The sequence below is a fragment of the Anopheles moucheti genome, chromosome 3, assembly GCF_943734755.1.
Source record: "Anopheles moucheti chromosome 3, idAnoMoucSN_F20_07, whole genome shotgun sequence".
Lineage (NCBI taxonomy): Eukaryota > Metazoa > Arthropoda > Insecta > Diptera > Culicidae > Anopheles > Anopheles moucheti.
The window spans coordinates 70,743,061-70,764,638 of record NC_069141.1 but is presented as its reverse complement, the minus strand read 5'-3'; the positions used below and the strand labels follow the sequence as shown (position 1 = coordinate 70,764,638).

Below are 21,578 nucleotides of genomic sequence, written 5' to 3'. Positions count from 1 at the left end.
CCTTGAAAAGCGCTCGGTGAATAAGTAAATTTGTCTTAAATAATAGTCAACATGCTACATTTAAATTATGCTGTCTCCAGCAGATTCTACATCAGATCTCCACCAGAAGTGTCCGTGCTGCATAATATTTCACCCAAAAAAAAAAAAAGAGGTAAAATCCATCATATAAATCTGTCAAACAGGATGGGGAACAGGATGCTACAAAATAAGGGAGGATCTTTGAAACGCTTCTCTCTTCACCTTAAGGACACTCCAGCTGCATGCTGGGCCCACACATGTACCGCCGCTTGTGCCATTGCAGTGGGGCAGTGGAAGAAAGCAACACAACCAGAGAAGAAGCACTACTAAAATGTGCTACCTTTGCATCGGTGCACTTTCTTTGTTCGTCATCGGTGACGTTACTACGGAAACGGTTCCGAAAAGAGATCGCCCCCCCCCCAAAAATTCCCCATCCGCCGGCTGGCAACGCACACGGTACCGGTTCGGACAAAAGCACCAAAATAAAACCCCCAAGTAAAAATACTTCATTTCCGGGGTGGCCCACTCCCGGGAGTGGTCCTCCATGAGAGGTCCTCCAGCGGTCGTTAGTTTCAGAAGTCAGAACATTTTGGAGCTGCTGGAGGGAAAAATCAGATCGACGGTAAGCCGGGTTTTCCTGTGTGTTGCTCCGTTTGAAGGGGACACTAGGGGTTTTGGCTGAGTGAAAATAAGGAGAAACAAGCTTATGGGTGAGTAAATTGGCACTGTTGATACACGCAGAACGTATTACATGCGAAGATTTACGAAGATAGCAGAGTTACGGAACGGCCGTCAATAATTTACATACGTTTGATATCAATTTTCAACTGCGTAATTTAATTGATTTGTTAGTCAATGTTTGGATGTCGAGACAAACATATCTTATTAACTTGTGAAATATTTTTATTGAATTCTTTATGTGCATTTAACTCTATTAAATTTTAAAAGTCCTCTTTCAATTACCTTTTTACCATGGGAATAATTCTTTTGAAATTTTCCACAACAATTAAATAGGATTAGTAAAAGTAAAAGGAGTTGATGTGGTAATAATATTTGTTATTATAAAACTTATCCTTTCAAACAATCTATATTATACAAAACGTTCTTATTAACTTCCTTAAAACAAAATAGTAAAATAAATGCTAGCAATAGTTAACAAAGTTTACAGTTTACGCGCTCTTGCAGTTTGCTCCTTCCAGCACACATTTCCAGCGCCATCCAGCGGACGAACAGAAAGTGCGTGCGGCAGGAAATGCAAGCTTCCCGAGCGAAAGCCGAATGCCGCGGCTGCGTCTGCCTTCGGGTGCCGATGGCTTCGGATCGACCGCGTGCGGTTCGGGCTTCGGGGACCATTTCAAAATTGCCTCTCAAAGCGTGCGGATGTGCGCCGTCCGTACTCGCGTCGAGTGTTGGGTTTTGAATTCTACCAGTGCTACGTAAAATGTGAGTATTTTATTAGGAAATAATAAAAAAAAAAAACCAAACCATCCCACAAGGGTCGCGGTGTCTCCGGTGACCCGATGGATCCAGTTGCGGAGGTTCGACATAGATTTAATGTGGCGGTGTGTGTTTTGTGCGTGTTTCATAATACCATACCGGCGTTGTTAGTGGGCTTCACCTGGGGAAGCGGTAGTGTGCGTAAAAATGTGGTGGCCAGATTAGCGTGAATTTGTGCGTGTACAGTACAGTGGATTCAGGAAATCTCCGATCGTATTTCTGGATAATGAAAAGTGCCTGAAAATAGTCGATCAGGTAGCATCAAGTTCGTTCAGATGCTTCATTGCACCAGATGCAGTAGGCTATGAGTTTTTTTATGCGGAAATACAGTGCTAACCAAATATCCTGCAGACACTCGCGCGCTAAATATCCCTTGACAAACAAAGGCCTTCATCGTTCAGTGACGTTTTGACGACCATATACGTAATGGAACGGCAGATAAACACAGGCGAAAGCGAAATAAATCGAAATGCTCCTGATGGAATACACACAATTTTAGATCAAATCAATTGGCTCTAATCAAGCGCACACGAGAATGCTGTGCTAACCATAATGTAGCGTCCAGCCTGCTGCGGCTGCTGCTGCTGCTGCTAGTGGTGCGTGCTTGAGAGTGTGTGTGTGAGAAAGAAGTGCGGTTACCATCGCTTGCATTGTGGCCCGTTTACCTACGAGGTAGAAAGAGCAAAGCAAAAAGAAAAAAAAAAACCCCGAACCAAACGGCCAATCCTCGTGGATGACGTGCTGACGATAACGAGAATGTGTGATAACAAACCGTTTTAGCCGTTTATGCGTTCTCCCCCTCCGCACCGCACCTCAGCTTCATGCTGATTTACATGCGTGGTCTGTGCGCTATGCTGAACGTGTGGAAAGTTGTTGCGTGTTGTTTGTTTGGTATCGAGAAAGAGCGCGCGCCAGGGAATAGTTGCAAACCGCTCGCTGAAGGCTGTAACTAGGCTTTGTAAACATAGCGTGTAGCGATAGAAATGTCACCTGCGGATGGGTTTTTTTTTAGTGTACGATTTAGTGACGCGCGTTTTTGTTGAATGTTGAAAATGAAATTGTACGCGATCGCATTAGCCGGGAAAGGATACTGCTGGGTTGAAGCTTTAGTGTAACGGGCAGTGTAATCATGTGAATTCTGAAGTTTGTTGTGTTGTGCTTTCTGTGAAGTGTGGTTCCCAAACCAACGCTAACCAACGGAGCAGAGATGCAGCGCTGGAAACAGGATAAGGAATAAGTATTCTTCTCATGGTGTTTTGCCGCATTTTTCTGCCATCTTGCAACCTTGCCGGATATGGTACTAAATCAAACGCGCATCGTATTTATACACGCGTAGAAGCACCTTTTCCAATCGATTCCGACCCGCGTGGAGGTAAAGATAAAAAGACGCTTTATCATAGCGATCTCTTCGCATCCGCACAATGGGCAGCACCACCATGTGCCACCGTGAACCGCAGTTTGACCGCTTGCCCGTTGTGAGTGTGCGTGCTTTACGCCTTTATTCAAAAATGTATCTTATGACTTTGCCAACGCTTGTCGAACAGCGTCCACACGAGAACGAGCTTTAGCACCACCGATCTATCACAGCGCGCGGAGTATTTTGATTTTTCAATTACGATTATGATGAAATGGCACCGATAAGCGCGCGCGGGCGCGGGTTTGTGTGGCGATAACCGTAGCGTGTGCAGTTGGTGTGTGAGATGATAACACGGCCTCGTCGTCCAAAAAAAAAAAAAAAAACCGGGCGCGCACCACCAGGAACACGCTGATGGAAACGCACGGTGTTGTATGACATCGGTCGCCCATAGCAAACACACGGAACGGAGACCGCATGCAGGAAGTGATAAATTCATAAATTTAGCTACAGGATTGAGTAATGTCCGCCCAATGGCGGAACGGAAAAATGGGACCGGAAAATAAAACTCGCTTCGCTACGGCGAAACCGAGCTGGTAGTGGTTGGCACAGCGATCCCTGGAGATATTTCCCTATGCGCCTAATTGTGCCCGGGGATTTTTCGTTGTTGGGCCAGTTTTTTTTCCCTGAAGCATTGTTGCTGCCAGGGACTATTTGCTTTATTCGCTCTATCGGCTTTTAATGCAAGCGTTGATCGAAAGGTATCGACAGCCGGAAAGAACTTTCGGGTCTCAGGATGCTCACACTCAAACTACAGCAAGAAGAAAAAACCGTTCATTATCCATTGAACCGTACTGCTGCAAATCAAAAAGGGAAGGGACAAGGAGCAGAGGAAGAAAAGCAAAATGCATTCTTTTATAGACGGCTCATCTTTCACAACTGCAACTCAATACATAAACCACACACACATACAGATCCATCTAAAGCTGATCCCGGATGTCAGACAACGCAGTGTGACATGTTCGTCATGTTCTGGGCTTTCGATCACACACCACCTGGACAGACACGGAGACATGGTTGGGATAATGAGAGAGCCGCATCGAAAGGACTTCCTGATCCGATGGGAAACCCCTAACCCTGGGTAGGCAAACCCGTTTCACCTTTAATTTGATATTGGCTCTCTACGATCTAACCACTATCGGGTTTGCTTAAGCCAACCCTGGTAAAGACGAACTATTCACAACGATATTGCCTTGCTGAGACGCAATTGCTCCAAAACACGGTCGCCATCTTTCTTCAGGGTGGCCACAATTTCAGCGCATCTTCATCATCCCACGTTTGCTTGCAATGGAGCTGTGTGTGCGTCAAATTTGAACAGTTCTCAAGCATAACAAGGACGTCAGGAAAAAGGACGCAACAAAAAAAAGCACTCTTCCTCCCCTCTGGGAGTGTACAGCAGCATGGGAGGGGAAAGTGTGTACGACACATGCACTTCGCAGTTCATTACACCCAAACCGGCTTAAAAATCCGGTGCTTCTAGGTTCAAGAGAGGCCCTTCATCGGATATTGTGTTTTTCGCGAAAAAATGCACTCGCGTACGCTTTCCTTCCCATTCGCGCCTTGCAAATGGGGAGTTGCGAGCGGAAAGATTCCCGCTTTCCCGCGCGTTTCCTTGTCGCGTTTGTCAGAAAGGCACGTTTTCTTATGGGAAAACCGACCATCGCTGCTTCAATTTTTGTCCCAGTGCGAAGGCATCCGGCAATGTTCCGGCGAGTTGATGGCAAGGATTTTTTCGGTAGTCCCGAGGAGAGAAGCATGACGCTGGGTTTTGTTTTTTTTTTTGGAGAGTTCTCGCAAGCATCTTCTTCAGCCGAGGAGGGAAGTTTTTCTTTCGGATAGGGACAAAAAGGATTTGTTATCATGATGGTACGGTGCGTTGCCCTTTGGGTACCAAGTGGCTTCTTGTTTTTTTTTTTTTGGGTGGTCGGTAAAAGATAAAGTATGCAGCATAATGAATGGCATACGTTTTCAGCAAGGTGAGCTTGTGTATTCGGTACTAGCTAATAATGAGTTGAAGCAAGCAAGAGCTTTACCTTCAATTATGTTTGCTGGTGGTAATGTGTACGTGTGTTGGTAGGAACTAACACTAGGGAGCTTAAAATCGTGGAATTTGCTTTTTTTCCTTTTTTTTCGGACAGTTTGACAAAAGATCGTGGAGTATATTGGACAAGCGGATTCCACCATCTGTCATCCCCGGGATTGGTGTGACAACAGGGCGAAGAGAAGTTCATTAATAAATTCTTCTTAATCATCGATATTTTATATCCCGGCAAAAACCATCCCGTCTGACAATTGGGAAACGAACGGGAACGATCGATCGTAGAATTTATTTCTCCTTCGCATTAGCTCGAAAGGATACGATTCCCATCCTCTTCTAGTGCCCTGTTCTAGCTCACTCAGTCTTTCACTCAGTTCCATCGTCATATCCACGGGCTGGACGGTTGGTATGGTACGGTATAAATCAAATCTTACTTGAAAACTTCCGCTTCCCCCTAAAAACCCCGAAGGAAGTGGCATGTGGAGTAGGGATTTGGCTAGGATATCTTCTCCGCCGTGGGGTGGGCTGATCGGTAGGTGAATGAATGAAACGCGGGCGAAATAAATCCGGATGTTCGTGCGGTGTTGCAGAGGTAGCAGCAGCAGCAGCAGCACGGGCTTTGTGGAAAATAAAAACTTCTGACCAAACGTGACGTGACGGGGGATCGACCGGGGTGCGGTGGGTTGTTCTTCGTATAAAGAACTCTTACTTCCGCTTTTTGATATCTTGCGTTCGATTTGCCAACTTTTTCGCCGTGGCGTGGTTCCACTTCTTTTTTTTCCACCTTCTCCGTTTTCGTATTCGTCCTCGTTCGACGATTCACTGTCACTTGTACGCCTTCCTTCTGCTTTATCCTACGTGGAGGATATACTACGGGTCCGTATACTGCACCCGGAATCGAATCGCTTAACGTAAAAGAATCGACCAACTGGTACCGGGGCAGTTTGCTTTTTTTGTTTCTTCCGTTTGCTCCCGACGTACGGGCACGTAACAAACGGACCAGATCAAAACCTAGCGCACACGACGGTGGCTGTCGAGAAGAATAGTCCAAACGCGCTGTCCAAACTAGGTTGGAACGACACAAAAAGAAAAGTCCTTTTTCCTCCCACCCCCCGGAAAGGATCTGGGGTGCGAACCGGTGTACTGCCGAACTCGGGACAGTGGATGTCCGATTCCAAAAACAAAAAAAAAGAAACAATGCCAAACCGTGACAAGCGGCCAGGCGCTGGGTTGCGGATTCGAATGGTAACTTTTGAAATAAATTTTAAACTTGTTCTCCCATAAACACCCTTCAAGTCGGTTGTCTTTGTATTTGCGTGGGTTTCTTTTTTTTTTTTTGGGTGTTGTTGTTGAATGTGGTATTTCTCGCTCTTGCGATGCGACGTTCGGATGCTCGTCCGCAACGGGAAGACGGCGAACTTTTTCCCTTGGACTAAGATGATTTTTGTTTTGTTTCAAATGTTACCAGCGCTCTTATGCTTCTTTCTACGGTTTCTTCCTCCTTTGTTGGACACTGTCAACCAGAACCTCGGGAAGGCAAAATTCTCTTTCTAATGCCTCCTCTTGTTTTTTTGTTGCTTCTTTCGGGCTTCTAGAAACTGTCAGCAAAAATAGGTTTGTTTTGTGCACTCACGATCACGCTTTTTGGTCTAGCCGGTGGAAGACAGTTTTTGTACGTTTTTGATGAAATGCATTGCAGCGCGTCATCAACAAAAAAAATACTTTATTGCAGGATGAAGAAAAAAAATAGTAAATTGTTTCTTTGTGTTTGCAAAAGTTCGTGAAAGTAGATGAAAGTACTTTCAAACGGTCCGAGAAGTAAATATATTACGCTACAGATGCAAACAAATACGAAAACGAAGATGAAACAAGTGAAACCAGCCAGCGAAGGTGTTCATTAGAGATGATAAAAGAGTAGTAAAATGTTTTGTTTTTCGTTCAAAATAAAAAAAAAAACACACCCAACATTTATAGAAGATTCAATCACGTGCTCTAAAAGATTGGATGACTTGAAGGTTACTAACCACTTCCGGGTATTGTGATAGCAGTGATTAGGGAAGAGCTAGACGCTGTGTGTGTTCCAACTGTCACAGAGCGAGCTTAAAGTTTTATGCATGCACAAACAAACTGTCACCATTTCGATCGTTTGATGTTTTCTTTTGCCCCGGTGACTCAACAAGAAAATCAACCCGGGGTACGTCGTACACCGCGTAACTTTATGGCATCCAAACCCGCTCTCCAAGTGCTCAGTACCGGGGGTACCGTGTACTCGACACCCTGGGCTGGAGATGATGCATCGGGCCGGCAAGAGTACAGTTTCTGCTTCTTATCGAAGCCTCCGCCGGACCTGCTTTGGCACCTGATAACGATGGCGATGGTTTTTTGCTCTCAAAATATGACTTTTTTGTGGTTTTTTTTAGAAGTTGTTCGTCCAATGTGGGGAAATACGATGTGCGAGATGAAACCTTTACGTGTGCGAGGTGTGATGACTACCGCGTCATGCGCTGTTTTTTTGTGTGGAGTCATAGAGGACACGGCACACAACTGGCATCACCTGCCGGTATCAGAGATTGATGAGATTTGCGCAAAACCATCGGTGATGGTGACAAACCAGGTTCAAAATAAACAAAAACGGCCCATGAACGAACGAGCGATAAAGCGCGCGCTTATCTGAAATGCGTGCGCTGAATATGCTGATATTGAGCAGATAAAGATGTAATTGGTGCGCGGGTTTATGTTCCTTGTTCGCCCAGTGCTCGGTATCGGGTTTTTTCGTCTCAAAAAACACGTCAATGCATTGCAGCGGTTTTTTTGAAAATGGGTGGTCGGCTTGGTTGGACATTCGAGCAGGAAATTCATAAACTTACCGCTCCAAACAAAATGAAAGTCACACTCTGCTTTCCTTTAACGACTAATGAGTTTGTGTGCGTGTGTGTCTATAAGGCATGGAATAAAATACGTAAAATCAAACCCAAGCACGCGACAAAACACCGTACAGGGGCCTGGTGGAAGCCTAACAAACCAAAACAACACAACCGTGAACCGCACGGTGGTAGTGCGTTCCGTACGAAAATCTAATCATGGTAGATATCCCCACCGAAAACACACACACACTGATATAGAGGGGGGTGTTGGAAAAGCGTTACTCGGCACGCCATGGTCATCCGTTTGAGTTTTCCTGCTTCGTCATCAACCCGAGCAGCGACGCTTTCGTTTGCGGGCGCACGTCATCTTTGTGAAAGGAACCAGATGCATCCACAAGGGTTAAGAGGGGGGGTTTGTGAAGTGAAGAACACGCGATTGAATTGCGTTTCGCTTTCCTAAGCACTTTTTTTTTGGAAGTCACAGAACACACACACATAGCCACTACGAATCGGCAAGTGGTCACACGTGCCCGTTCATCGTAGTAGGCGAATCGATGGTACGCGTTACGTTTGGCGGGAAATTCGGAAAAGTCGTACGGTGGGGGAAAAAAGGAGATACGCGCAAAAAAGGGGGAGTTGAGAGGTAGGAAAATTCCTAAAAAACTCACGCCTGTTGTCGTAGTGTGTATGAAAGGGAAAAAGTTCAAGTTCAGCCATGTTTTGTCTTTGGCGGGTGTTTTGCTACTTTCAGTGGGTGGCAAACGATGACGACGCCGATGTTGGGCCCAAACACAAACACACACACTTTCGCTTTCGTCTTCAGAGCGAGTGCCTAAAAAAATGAGCGGGAAAATTAGTACCTTTCAGTCCGTGTGGCGATGTGGCGTCGGTCACATGACAACAAGTAGCTTCGTCCGGCTATTTTAAGGGTCTTCCGGTGCTCATCATCATCATCTTCGGCGATGGAGCAAAACCGGCTCAAAAATGTGAAGCGTTCTTGGCAAACGTCCGGTGGGCTAGTGACGAGGAAGTCGCAACTTGGGCGACTTGGGTTTATGTTTCGACGGTTAAGAATCGTGTCCATCTCGAGAGAGAGAGAAGGAGTGAGAGTTAGCAAGAATGACGGAACATTTGGACATGCTGACGCCAATCAAAGCATAATCTTCTAATGGTGTAAGGTTTCGCTTTTTGGCTTGACATCCTCTTCGAATGCTGAGGACACATGGCTCGAGATGGACGAACTCCAGTGAGCAAGCAAAAGGGCTGCTGAAGCAGGGAAGTTAAAATGTGCCACGTTCTGGTTTGATATCTTCCACTTTAGTGAGTGGAACTCCATTGAGGAAGTGATGCTCTGATTTTGAGAATTCAGTATATGGCACGTTTTGGTTAGATGTCTTCTACATATGACTTGGACATATGACTTATGAGTTAAAAGGCTCTCAAATGAGGAAGGAAACCTCTGAATATAAATGGTGCCCTACAGTAAATTGCTTTGACGCTTCAAAACGCTCTATTTAGCTCTTCTTTAATTTCCGTTGAAAATTAAAGTCGATGTCAGAATTGAGAATGAGAGTTTATTGTTAACAATTCTGCTCAGTTTGCCGAGAAATACAGGATTTAGCAAGCGATCTGCACATGATATGCTCAGACAAAGCCTTCCACGATCTACCACAAGATGGCTCTGCAGATACATCTGCTTGCTCTGTAAAAACAACACAATGACAATTCTGCGATCTTCTGGCCTGATCCGGTTTTGTGAAGCCAACGGAATTACGCTACTACCTCAGGGAACATGAACCCTCCCGGTGCACCGGAACTATGGCTCATCGAAAAATGTTGGGCTCTTAAGAAGCAGCCACTGCGGAAGCATCCCAACGAGATCAAAACTTGAGGAGAAATGAATAAATAAAAAGTAAAATTGAAGTTCCTAAAAGTACAGAAAAGGCTGAACCTACATGATGTAAGTAGAGGTTAGGATAAAGAAGATTAGTTTGCTAAAAATTAAAAAAAAATTTGTCAAAAGCTTCTTTCGCTTCTCCTTCTTTATCAGCACAATAACCTCAATATGATTTCTTCTTCTTCTTCTTCTTCTTCTTCTTCTTCTTCTTCTTCTTCTTCTTCTTGACCATTTCTGGGTTTCTTTGACTTTATCTACCCGTAGCCGGATAGTCAGTCCTGCGTATGGACGATTGGTCCGAGTGGGATTTTGGTCCGGTCCTGTTGTGTGAAGAATGGTTCCACTACCAATACAACACCAAGCGCCAAAAGCTTACTTGAGAGTTATATTTTATTGTCTGAAAGTATGGAAAACGGTCGATCAACTGTGATGTGGGACAACCTTTCGGGGATATTAAAGAGACATCGTAGGGCTCAACATCCTTCCAACATTCGGTAGAGAATATCTTCCACTACTACTTCCCATTGCATCCCACTGTTTTACCTCATTAGCAGGGAACTGGTAACATTCGCCCGATCGTGATGCAGCAATCTCATCCGCATATTCATTGCAGCCGCCTACATTTGCATCACTCTCACCAGCAGGACCAGCATTTTTATTCCGCTGAAGATTAATTTATGATCGTTTTCGCAGTCAATTATACAATCAGACTCACCCACTTTTGAGCGGTGAGCCAATTATAATCGCGTGCCGTGGAGGGGATTGGTGCCTGCTAGTAGTAAACACCGTGAGCCCCGCGGTCCTTTCGTACCCGAAGGGGGCACACATAAAACTGTTTTCCCGAACCAGGACGCCATTGGGGGAAAGTGAAAAGAAAAACACGGCTTTGTACGGGTTTGATTCGGGGATTCGGGATTTTATCGTTTGTTTATGGAAAGTTTCCTGACCTTCCTCCTTTCCCCCCTTCCCGTTTTCCCGCTTTTTCCCTGGAGCGGGAGAGCTGATCGATGTCATAATGGCGAAAGATAGACGTCTCGCGATTGTGGGGCCCTATTTGCCCGATTTTCTTACCCATTTTTGGCCATTGTTTTATGGGAGACCACAATCGTTAAGCACACAAACACAAAAACACACACACACACTGGTGGCTTGTGGTGGAGGGGGGAGTGATTTTTCCTTTGCCACACAGAGGACAACGCGGGCTCACGTGCTCCCGTGGTGTGGTATACGTGTTCCCGTTTTCATGATAACGGCACGTAAATTATATGCTCACGTTATTGATATGAGTGCCATAAACATTCAATGGCAACGTAGAGTCTCGGCACCGATTTCGCGGGGGGCTTGGAAGGTCGAATGGGGGTGGGTGAAAAGAGGCCAAAACTGGAGCATGCGGTGCTGCGGATGGTCGAACACCGGAAGTGGTCGACCAAATGCGCGTTCCCGCAGGATAAAACCCCCCAAACCGAAACGGAATGTGTTGAACGGTAAATAAAGAAAAAACAGCAAACGGAGAGAAAGCTACCCCCCATTTTTACCTCCCACCTAGAGGCCACATACAATTCTTTATGCCAAGCATTGACCATTCTGAATTGTGGAGGACAACCAAACAAAAAACAAACACCAAACCGACTGCGATCGCCACAAGTCGCGTGGTCTCGTCCTGTGCCCCGAATAAAATATCAATTAATCTAAATGGTTGTGTTTCGACGATTTATATCCGGCTCAAGTACACGAGAAACCCGGGCCGAAAAGGATGCGTGCGGAAGTAGCTAAACATGATTGGCCCTCTCCCCCCCCCCCCCCCCCCCGCTCCCCCTTTCCGGGTGATGATTTTTTTTGCTTCGCTTTTCTTCGGTGGAAACGCGATAACACTATGGTCCAATGGAGTTGAGATATCGCGATTCGAGATGAAGAACGATGGTAAATGTGTGTGTGTATATTCCAGCAATATATTATGTTGTTTGTTGCTGATTTTCGAACACAAGATATGGTATCGTTACAACAACGTAAAGGGGAGGGGAAAACCCTATTTGTGTGTGGCGATGTGCAACGGGAAGGACTTGGCGAATGGGTTCATCCGTATGGCGTTTACCACATGTGATGAAGGGACATTTGACTTGCAGAAAACAATTAAAGTTTGGCAAATTGTACGTTTGCTTTACGGAATTGTCTTTCTGACTGTCGTCGCTTTCACTTTAACCGTTCCTGCTCGAGCGTTGTACCGGTGGTGGTCACATTAAAAACTTTTGCTCCGAAGGTTACGGATAATTAGCGCGAATATGTCGTTAAGGCGCACTTGCGTTGCGAGGAAGGAACAAACAACCAAAAAACAAAAAAACTGGCTCCCATTCGTGGGCAGTAGATCAGGGCAGGACAACATAAAAAAAAAAACAAATGCGGAACAGCCGCCGAACGGCAAGCAGCGTGCTCTCCTTACACAACGTCCTTGAATTATGAGCGCTTATGTGTCTGCTGGCAGGCAAAACATCTGCCCATTCGCCATTTCGCGAGTGACAGAGAGAGAGAGAGAGAGACACCCCGGACCTTCGGGGGGACAATCGTGTGTTAATTGAACATAAATCGATGAGCAGCAGCATTAGTTTGCCAGACAGACGCCAAGCAGGGCCAATGTGGAAGAGAAAGTGAAGACGTTAATGTGATGTCATAATTATTGGGAAGCTGGTGCCGGGTTGGGTTTTGTTTTGGATCTGGGACAGTCCGGTGAGTTCCGTTTTTATTTTTGCTTTTCATTTTTACGATGATATAAAAGTGAGCTGGTCGGAATATAAGAAGAGGTTTTATTTATTTATTTTATCAATAGTAGTATGTTGTTTAAATGTTGCAACAAAAAAACCACCACCTCTTGAGGAGCTGTACCACATTTCGGTGGTAAGTTGTATGTTCGCATTCTGCTTATCAACAACTTGTAACTGTTTGCTCTTCTGGTACGGAAGCTCTAGCGTGCTCTCACGCTAGGAAAGCTTTTATTTCGGGAAAAGAAAGTTCTTTCGCTTCAATTTTCCATTTTCCCGAAGCGGTTTGGAAGTTTAGATGAAGTGTTTGGTTCGCTTTTTGTTATCCTCACCGCCACTTTCTAGTTTCTAGCAACGGTCAAAACAATACCACCGCACACACGCTTCGCAAACCCTGCATAGGTTGAGGAACGCAACAGAATTGCAACAGAAAAGAGTAGTAAAAAAGAAAGGAAAAAAAAACACAGTAGAGCTTAAAATTTGTTCTAAAAGAAAACACCAAACGGAGCGGGATGCGGGGCAAAAAAACGTAGAAAAAGTAAATAAAAAAACATTTTCGAAACAAAAAGCAAAAAAGAAAACTTACATCTGGTAACAGTTACAGAACGTAGAAGTACATAAACCAAACCGGGATAAAACATAGAAACACACAAAACGAACAAACAAAACCAAAAAGCAAAAAAAAAAAGCATCAGCAAAGTAAAAAAAAGGAAGTATCGGAAAAGGAAAATAATACGGAACGAACAAAAATGCTACTTTTCCAGCGGAAAAACGAGGCTGGAAAAATTATTCAACTAGCCTCTAGTTTCCTACACACCACCATACATAGCGCTCATGCTTGCCCCCCCCATTCTACCACGGGAAGCGGAAGTGGAGGAAAAGTGAAAAAAAAAACTCCCCCCGCGGTAGATCGGAAACAAGGCGAAAAGTTTTATAATTTATTTCGAAACTTTTCATGAGCTTTTTATTTTGGATCATTTTGTGTTTTGTTGCGTGGTGTTTCTCTTTTTTTCTCTCTCTATTTTTTCCTACTCTCTCTCTCCTTCGTTACCTTCTTGGTGCGTTCCCTGCGTGTGTTGCCCTGCGATCACGGTTGTGTCTCAGTATCGCCAAATGGTTGATGTGTTGAGTCCGCCCGGAGGGGCGGGGAGGAGGACTCCAAGGAGCAGCGATGGGGAAGAAAAAAAAGGAGAATCGAAACAACATAAAATAAAGTATTACTAGCCTGTAACAACCTTGTGCAGTGGATGGGTTTTCGTTTCGCTAGAGAGGTACGATTGGCCGGTGTAGAGGATTTGGGTAATGGGGATAAAGGCGCAGAACTTCGGTCCGAGAGGATTAGATTAATAATAGCGCGCTTGTGAGAAGCTTTTGTTGCTGATGGACGTGATGGAAGTTTTAAATGTTGTTTCACAATCATTGGAAGCTTTTCATTGTTAAAGTGTGAGGGATTTGCACAAAATTATGTCCAGTATTCGGGTCGCTTTTTGGCATTTTTTTGGGTTTGGGTTGGCTCCAAGGATTACCAGCACGATTTGTAGCTTTGGCGGGATGGAAGCATTTTCCGAGCTTCATGGTTTTACTTTTGAGTGCACGGTGTGGACTAAGCGGCAAATCTGTCAGAACACAACTCTTTCGCACCACGCGATCGATTCAGTGATGTGATAAAACTCTATCACTCTTGGTTCGAAGCAGACAGCCGCACGAGACAATCGGGCCAGCGGGAAGCCACCTTTTCGTACCTTTTTTTTTGAGGAAGTTCACGGCGAGTGAAGAACGATTTTCATCTTATCCGCCACGGAATGATTCACGGCTGTCGAAAAAACCGATTGCCATTCCACCTGGAACTCTTTTGGGGCGACGACAGTATCTCTTCACCCCAAAACCGGTGCGTGCGGGATGTGTCCTTTGCGGCGGAAGGTGGTTCCGGTGAGCACACGGTAACTCCGACGCTAAGACGTGGTTTGACTCCGAATCGTCGCGGAGGTCAGGATCTTTCGCGCAAGAAAACATTTACGGCACATTTTCATTTTCGCATGTCATGCTGCGCCTCGTCTTCCCGAATTCCCGCGTGTCTTCCCGCTGGAAGATGGGCTGGATGGATGTTCCCGGTGGCCACCGTTTTGGATCCTGGTGACAAGCATCTTGCAGTGCTTCTCCCGCCGTGGAAGTGGATTTGTATTCCTTTTTTTTTTTAATATTCATGGCTGAATTCACCTCAATTTGATGATGTATTGAAGCGAACAGCGGTGTGTGTGAGTGAAGAAATTGGACGTGAATATTTCGCTTCCAACGAGGCACAACAGCCATTTTGAGATGGGCGACCAAAAAAAAAGAAGATCATGGAGAAAGTAAACTCAGCTCCCCGCGGGACGTGGAGGACGCTGACGCGGGTTGTCTCGTTTCGGATTCCGGATGGTGCCGACTGGCGCAATATTTGCTTTTCATGACTGGGATTACAAAAATCGGGGTACGTCGCTACAACCCCCCCCCCCCCCCCCCCCCCCCCCCCCCTTGCGGTTGTACGATAAGACGATCGGGTCGATGTCGACTGTTCGACGTGGCGGTGGCCACGGAGTGAGCAAACACTGTGGCCGTGGCACGGTGTTCGGCGTTACCACCTACCAGCCGAAGGATGCTGCTGCTTATTCTTCCGTCGGGCAGGTGCCCGGTGCCAAAAAAGAAGGAAAGGAATTGTCACACGAAATTGCCAAACCTCAAAATTGTATTTTTTTCGTCGTCGATTTACAGAATTTTGTGAGGAATGGCGAAATTTCGTCATGTTTTATTGCGAAATCCGACCCGGAGCGTTGTGAAGCGTTAAAAGATGCGTACAAATTGTTTCAAAATAGTCTAAAAAATTAACATTTTTACAGTAAACGTTTTAAGTTGCTTAAAAACTACATATAAACATGCTTCTTTTCGACAACTTCTTTCCGATAACGAAAATGATAGAAAGGACATTGACAGAAAAAAAATCACCAACGAATAAAACTCATTTTCATGCTTTCCTTATCCCCGGACTGGAAGTCTGAGAGACACCTGAGTGTAAATCGTGTCGGCAGAATGGTTAAGGAAAGGACTAGCAATGCAAGAAGACGACAGAGAGAGCGAAAAAAAAAACACCCGTTTAAGGAACAGACAAAATGGGCTTTCGCGTGCTTGGAAGGAACGGGAAAATAAATTGTAAATTGAAAATGTAACTCATGCGAAATATTATTTCTGAAATTCAATTTTTTTGCTGCTATTGCTGTTGCCGTTGCCCAACCTTATGCTCTGCGGGTGCGCCCTTGCCGGTGTCCTTGTATTGTAGAGTGTCTCGAAGAAGGTCGATTATCGGATGACGATCTCACCGATGTATGTGGATATGCGCGCATCGCAACAGACCATTTGACGAATGTCGTACCAGCCTTTGCGCACCACTATTTGCAATCTTTCCCCATTTTTACGACGCAATGCAATAAAACGACACTGCAGTCTAACCGAACGCAAAACATTAATCCATTATTGGTTTATTGTGCGACGGGTCGCGTGTGAATAAATCATCACAAATCTTAACGCCGCGGATAGCAAAACTTGCGTCTTCTAATGAATATGTAACGTTCGGTGCTCGCGTGGTTGCCCGATAGTGGCGACCCTTTACGGTGCGAAGAAATAATAAGGGAAGGTAAAATTTTAATTAAAAAATGCGACCATACATCATCCCGGAGCGTGCGGCAGAGCGCTAGTCGGGAAACTAATCATCCTAAGTCTTAGTGGGACGAATTTCAATTGAACACAACCCTCGCATGATGATGTAAGAAGATGAAGGAAAAAGTAAAAATAAAACATCCCTCCTCCCTCCCAATGCATATTTGTGTGTCCTTGCTTAAGTCTTCCCCGGCGGAAATTGCGTTTTCCTCGGGCCCATGCAGTACCACACCAGTGGAGAATCCACACATCCAGCAGGGAATCGGAATCGTGTACCCCAATAATTCGCCAAAAAGTAATTCGCATAAAATTATCCTTCCGTGTGCGTACGATGCGAAGGAGACGCATTCTTCAATTGCGTAGAAGCGCGCGCGTGTGCTACTAGTCTGGCATTACAACGAGCAGGGCTCGTAAATTTTGCACCCAACTCCCCGATTCCGGTAGCAAGCGGTGCCTGCTGTTTGGCAGTGTGTGTGTGTGTGTGTGTGGTAGCAAGTTTTCAGCACTATGTCTTTGCAGAATGGACGCTGTGTGCTTACTCATCTATGAATTAAAATTAAAATATTCAAAAGATCCCATGCCGGGGAGCCGTGTGGCCGTACGCGGGACGTGAAGTGATCACGCTAATGTATGGAGAACACCTTCAGGAGGTGCTTTCGATTGCTGTTTAAATTAGCTTCATTTACGATGGCTAAGAAGTTAGCCAAGATCGGCACATGTGTTAAGCGTTAATAATGCAGAATAAATGCGATGAGAAGAATACGTATACTTTACCCTGCAGTCTTGCATTATAACTTTTTGGAAGTTCTTTTAATTTATTAGACTAATTTTGGTATCTCATCTCTTCATTTCTCTCCCACAGATGCAAAGGACGGCAAATGTAGGAACGTGAAACCAAAGCCAAGCTGAAACGCAAAAACAAAACCCCCCCACGGCTCCCTGATCCCCCCCCCAAAAGCGCCCTTCAACGGCGCAACGGTGCAACATCAATGCTATTCAAATGCCGAAACTGCAACGGTTTCGCAACAACGTCAACAAGTTAAACTACGTTAGAAAGATTCCTTTTGCTTCGCTAAAATAATCTGTAAAACGCTATTTATGTATTTATCGTCGTCGCTTAACTTATTTATTTATTTAAATTATTCAACCGTTTCGTTTTGCTGCGCTGTGGAACGTCAACGGCAAAAGAAAAAGAACAAAACCAATCCAACAAATCTAATGCTAGTTCTTCAAAGCACCTGTTTCTAAGTCGAGTCAACCGCTTCTTCGCTAAGTAATTTATTCGTTTTCGAGTGTAAGCAAATTTGGCGCCACAAATTTGGAAGTTCTCAACCAAAAACCCAATACAACAACAAAAAAAACAACCCTGCGCCTGCAGCACGAGTGCATTCATCGTTGGGAGGAAACGCGACAGTACAAATTTATAAGAAAAACGTTAAACATCCATCACCACCACCCAGAGATGCGCTGAGAAGACAAACAACGGCGGGGTGTATAGCAAAAAAAACAACAAAAAACCTACCAAAAAGATAAAAGCCAACAGAAAGAGAGAGAGAGAGAGCGTTAATTATACACAATCGTATACCCACCCACCACCCCATTCCAACTGACGAAAGCCGTAATTTCGACAATAAGGCCAAATTGCATCCAGTGACGCATAAAGAAGCAAGAAGCGAACGCGCATCAACGGTGCATAAAATCGCGAAAAGTCTACAAAACGCACGCGTTTACGCATCGAAACTCATCTAAAGCCCAGTTTCATACAAACCAAAAGCAAATACAAAACACAACCAATCAAAGTACAAAGTAAATTACAGAGGAAAGTATTTAGTATTTAATAGCACAGAGTCTAAAACAAGAGATAGTAAAGCAAAAAACAAAGAGCCGCAGAAGAAGGGGAAAAAAACCCCCGCACACATATACACGCTATAATACAATCGCAACCAAAAGCAATCGTGCTCGCGTAGTAGAGGTGTGTGCAAGGCAACGGGTGCGCGAAGGTGGAATCAAAGTGTTCAGGAATCGTCCGAATCCAACCAAACCAAAAAAGAAACACAAAACAATTTTTAAATAATTCTTAGCAAAAGAAAAGAAGTCAACCCCCAGTGTGTGTGCGTGCGCGCGTGTGAAGTGTATTTTTTTTTGTTTGTCGTGCGTATTACGCGAAACTGTGTTGTCTATCGGAAGTGGTTTTTGAAGCAAAAAACAAAACAAAAAACAAAACCTCGTGACCTGTACTATTTATCGGAAATATCCCAACAGTCCCGGGAGCTACCTAGCAAGTAAGCAATCTTGAGCGGTGTTACAAAGAGAAGAACAAAACAAAAACGCAGATAATTCTAAATTATAACCTCAATTTTCGGGTAGTTCAAGCCGACTACACGCTATTTTTTATACGTGCAAAAGCAATTTTTCCTAGCGTGTAAGCAGTAGGCGGTGAAGGAAGATAAAATTTTACATACCAAAAATTTAATGAAATCAAGCAACCTGCGCCAACGGTTTGTGCTTTCCGAACAGAACTACCTCACTCGTGTGCGGTGTGCATTGGACAACCTGGTGGCGTGTAGTTGAGTGTGACAGTACGGTGCAAATAGACAAAGTAAAAACGATACACGGACGAAGTGCGTTCCTTTTTTTTTGTTTTTCGCGGAATAAGTGAGTGTTACGGTCGTTCTAGTCGCGCGTCGCGAGTGTTCTTACGGTGCGGAAAGTCAGTGCGTGTGTGTGTATGATAGTCAAGCAAGAAGGACGAAAGGACGAAATAGTGAGGCGAACGAGTGAAATAGTGGTAATCGTATGGTAACGTCGGAAGCTCGCCTGGCGGAAGCGAAGATGCCGCTCGGTCGCGGGTTGCGATACGGAGCATGACCTCGATGATGAGTGCAAGCACCGCGGACGATACGACCCAGCAAAGTCTACCGTCGTTCACGTCGTTCTCCGCCGAGCTGGAGCCCTCGTGGGACTACTACGAGCAGCGTCCGGAGCGTTCGAACAGTGCCACGAACGGGTCCACCGATGTGATTGCATCGCAAACGACCGCTAACGGCAGCTACACGCGCCCTTGGGAGATGGACACCAAGGATAATCGGATGGCGCCCCCGCACGGGCCGCCCGGCACACCGGGTCCACCACCGCCACCGACCCCGAGCGGGTTCGATCACGGTGGGTTCCCGAAGTTGCCCTCGTTTCAAAGTCAATTTCATAGCTTCACCGAAACGGCGATGGTAACGCCGGAACCAAGTTTACCGCAGGTAACGGCCGTGCCCGTACCGATCTCACCGAGTTCCGCCTCGCCCGGAACCGGCGGTTCTTTAACGCAGCTAACGCAGCTCACGCCGACACCGTTGCCACCGCTGCCGCAGGGTGGATTCCACACACTGTCGGCGGTGAATTCGCGCCCGTACCCGATCGTACCGGCGGCAATCCCGGTACGTGATCTGGCCGGCATCAATCACCATCAGCATCAGTATATCGACGAGCGACACATTCAGCTCTACCAACCGATGGCCACATTCCAGGGCCAAACCATCCCAACGCTGGCAGTTATCAAGAAGGAGGTCGTGGATTATGAAATGACATCGCTCAACAATGGTGGCACCACGCTGCACCACAGTAACTTCCAGAATCCGCTGCTCGATAATGGGTTGTTCGCACAGAACGGTACCACGGTACATCATATTCAGCATCAACCGGCCCAGCTGCAGCATCATCTGGCGCAACAGCATCACCAGCAGCAGCAGCACCACCAGGCCACGATCGTGCAGCACCAGCCCCAGCTGCAACTGCATCACCAGCACAATCTGGTCACGCCGTCGGATCATCATCACAATAACAACAACAACAATAACAGTGTCGTTGCTGGTCCGACTACGCCAAGCAGTAAGATGAGCGCCACATCCGTCCGGTTGGATCCGGGCACACCGGCCCAGATAACGCGCATCGACAACCGGAAGAAGGAGCGCCGGAAAATAAGAGCACCATCGCTCGAGTCCAGTGCCGAGTCGGAGGGCAGCGCGATGGAGATCGGCGAGAGTGGCAACCCGGGACAGGTGGCAGCCATCTCCAGCACGGCCAACTTCAAGAGCCCGATGCACACGATGAGCATGGACACGGATGACGGTGGTACACCGGGCGAGAAATCGGTGAGTGTTCTCTGCCGTGTTACTAGCTTTACTGACACACCCTGTATTGCGCATACACCAAGGAGATCTCGAAGATATTGAAGTCCGAACATCCGGAAGTTACGGAACCTGATATTAATGTACGCTTGGTTTTATTGTTTTGCAGACGAAAAAGAAACGGAAACGTTGTGGTGAATGTGTGGGATGTTCCCGCAAGGATAACTGTGGTGACTGTGCACCGTGCCGTAACGATAAGAGTCATCAGATCTGCAAGACCCGTCGCTGCGAGAAGCTCACGGAGAAGAAGGTAAGCTTGGAAAGTTATCCTGTTATTTTTTATAACATAATGTTGGAGAGAAGCATCGTTTAATCATTTTTTTTAAATATCTTTGAAGAATTCTTGAAGTTTTCTAAAATGAATTGCTCCTGTTACTGAAGACTCTCCAGAAGGGAACTCTTTTTTGATGTCTTGCGGTAGGCGATAGCCAAACGTTCCGTCGTCGTGTGTTAATGAACGCAAACGATAAAATCTGTCGCAGGAATTATGCGAATTTTGGCCCACCAATTTGTTCCGTAACGTCCCGCGCTTGTTGAGCGCAGTTTGGCCATCTGCCTGTTTGTCAACTCGAAACGAGGCCACGCACATAACGACTAAAATAACGGCCATGGAAAAAGATGACTATCGTCGCAGTATGGTGCTGGTACCAGCACACAATACTTCTGCCATCCGTACAATTAGCGGGTTTACTCGAGGCCGTTTTTTCGTTGCAACTGTCCGCTTACGGATCCAGTGAAGCAATGGCGCATGCGTGCAGGCGTGTGCGCTTATCCCGTTCCGGGAATGGAAGCGGTAAATGCGCACCCTACGTACTGGTAAATCCGACTTATCACTGTCGAGACAAGTTGCACATGTTGTGTTTGGCAACAACCATCACGTCGCACGTTTGATAAGGAGCAATGTTTGCCTTCCGGAAAGGTGTATCGATCAAGTTAGCACAAGGATCGAACAAACACTGATCCTCTCTATTTGAGACGCGGTGACATACATCTGCACAAACGAGTACCATCGCTGTGTGGATGTGAGGTGAGGTGGATGTACGGTAATAGGGTAAAAGAAGCGTCAGCAAACAGTACAGCACCGGGTTCAGCATACTGCCGCGCGTACGTTATCAGTGCAGATGTGTACAGGGTGTTTGGGCGTACATAAATGTGTTATTGATTTTTCGATTCGATTTGAGTTCACGGACTAGTTCGGGTCGGTGTATGTTTGGTGCGGGTGGTCACAC

At 45.9% G+C, this 21,578-nt stretch overlaps 1 protein-coding gene across 1 annotated transcript in view; it reads left to right on the top strand.

Annotated features, from left to right (window-relative positions):
• The first annotated feature begins 1,382 nt into the window (after positions 1-1,382).
• LOC128303589 (methylcytosine dioxygenase TET) overlaps positions 1,383-21,578 on the top strand; it is a 167,836-nt gene continuing 147,640 nt past the window's right edge. Inside the window, exons 1-3 of the mRNA XM_053040584.1 lie at positions 1,383-1,461; positions 17,034-20,313; positions 20,459-20,599. Of these exons, the coding sequence (XP_052896544.1) occupies positions 19,036-20,313; positions 20,459-20,599 (1,419 nt within the window). The 5' untranslated portion in view covers positions 1,383-1,461; positions 17,034-19,035. The remainder of the gene's footprint in view (positions 1,462-17,033; positions 20,314-20,458; positions 20,600-21,578) is intronic.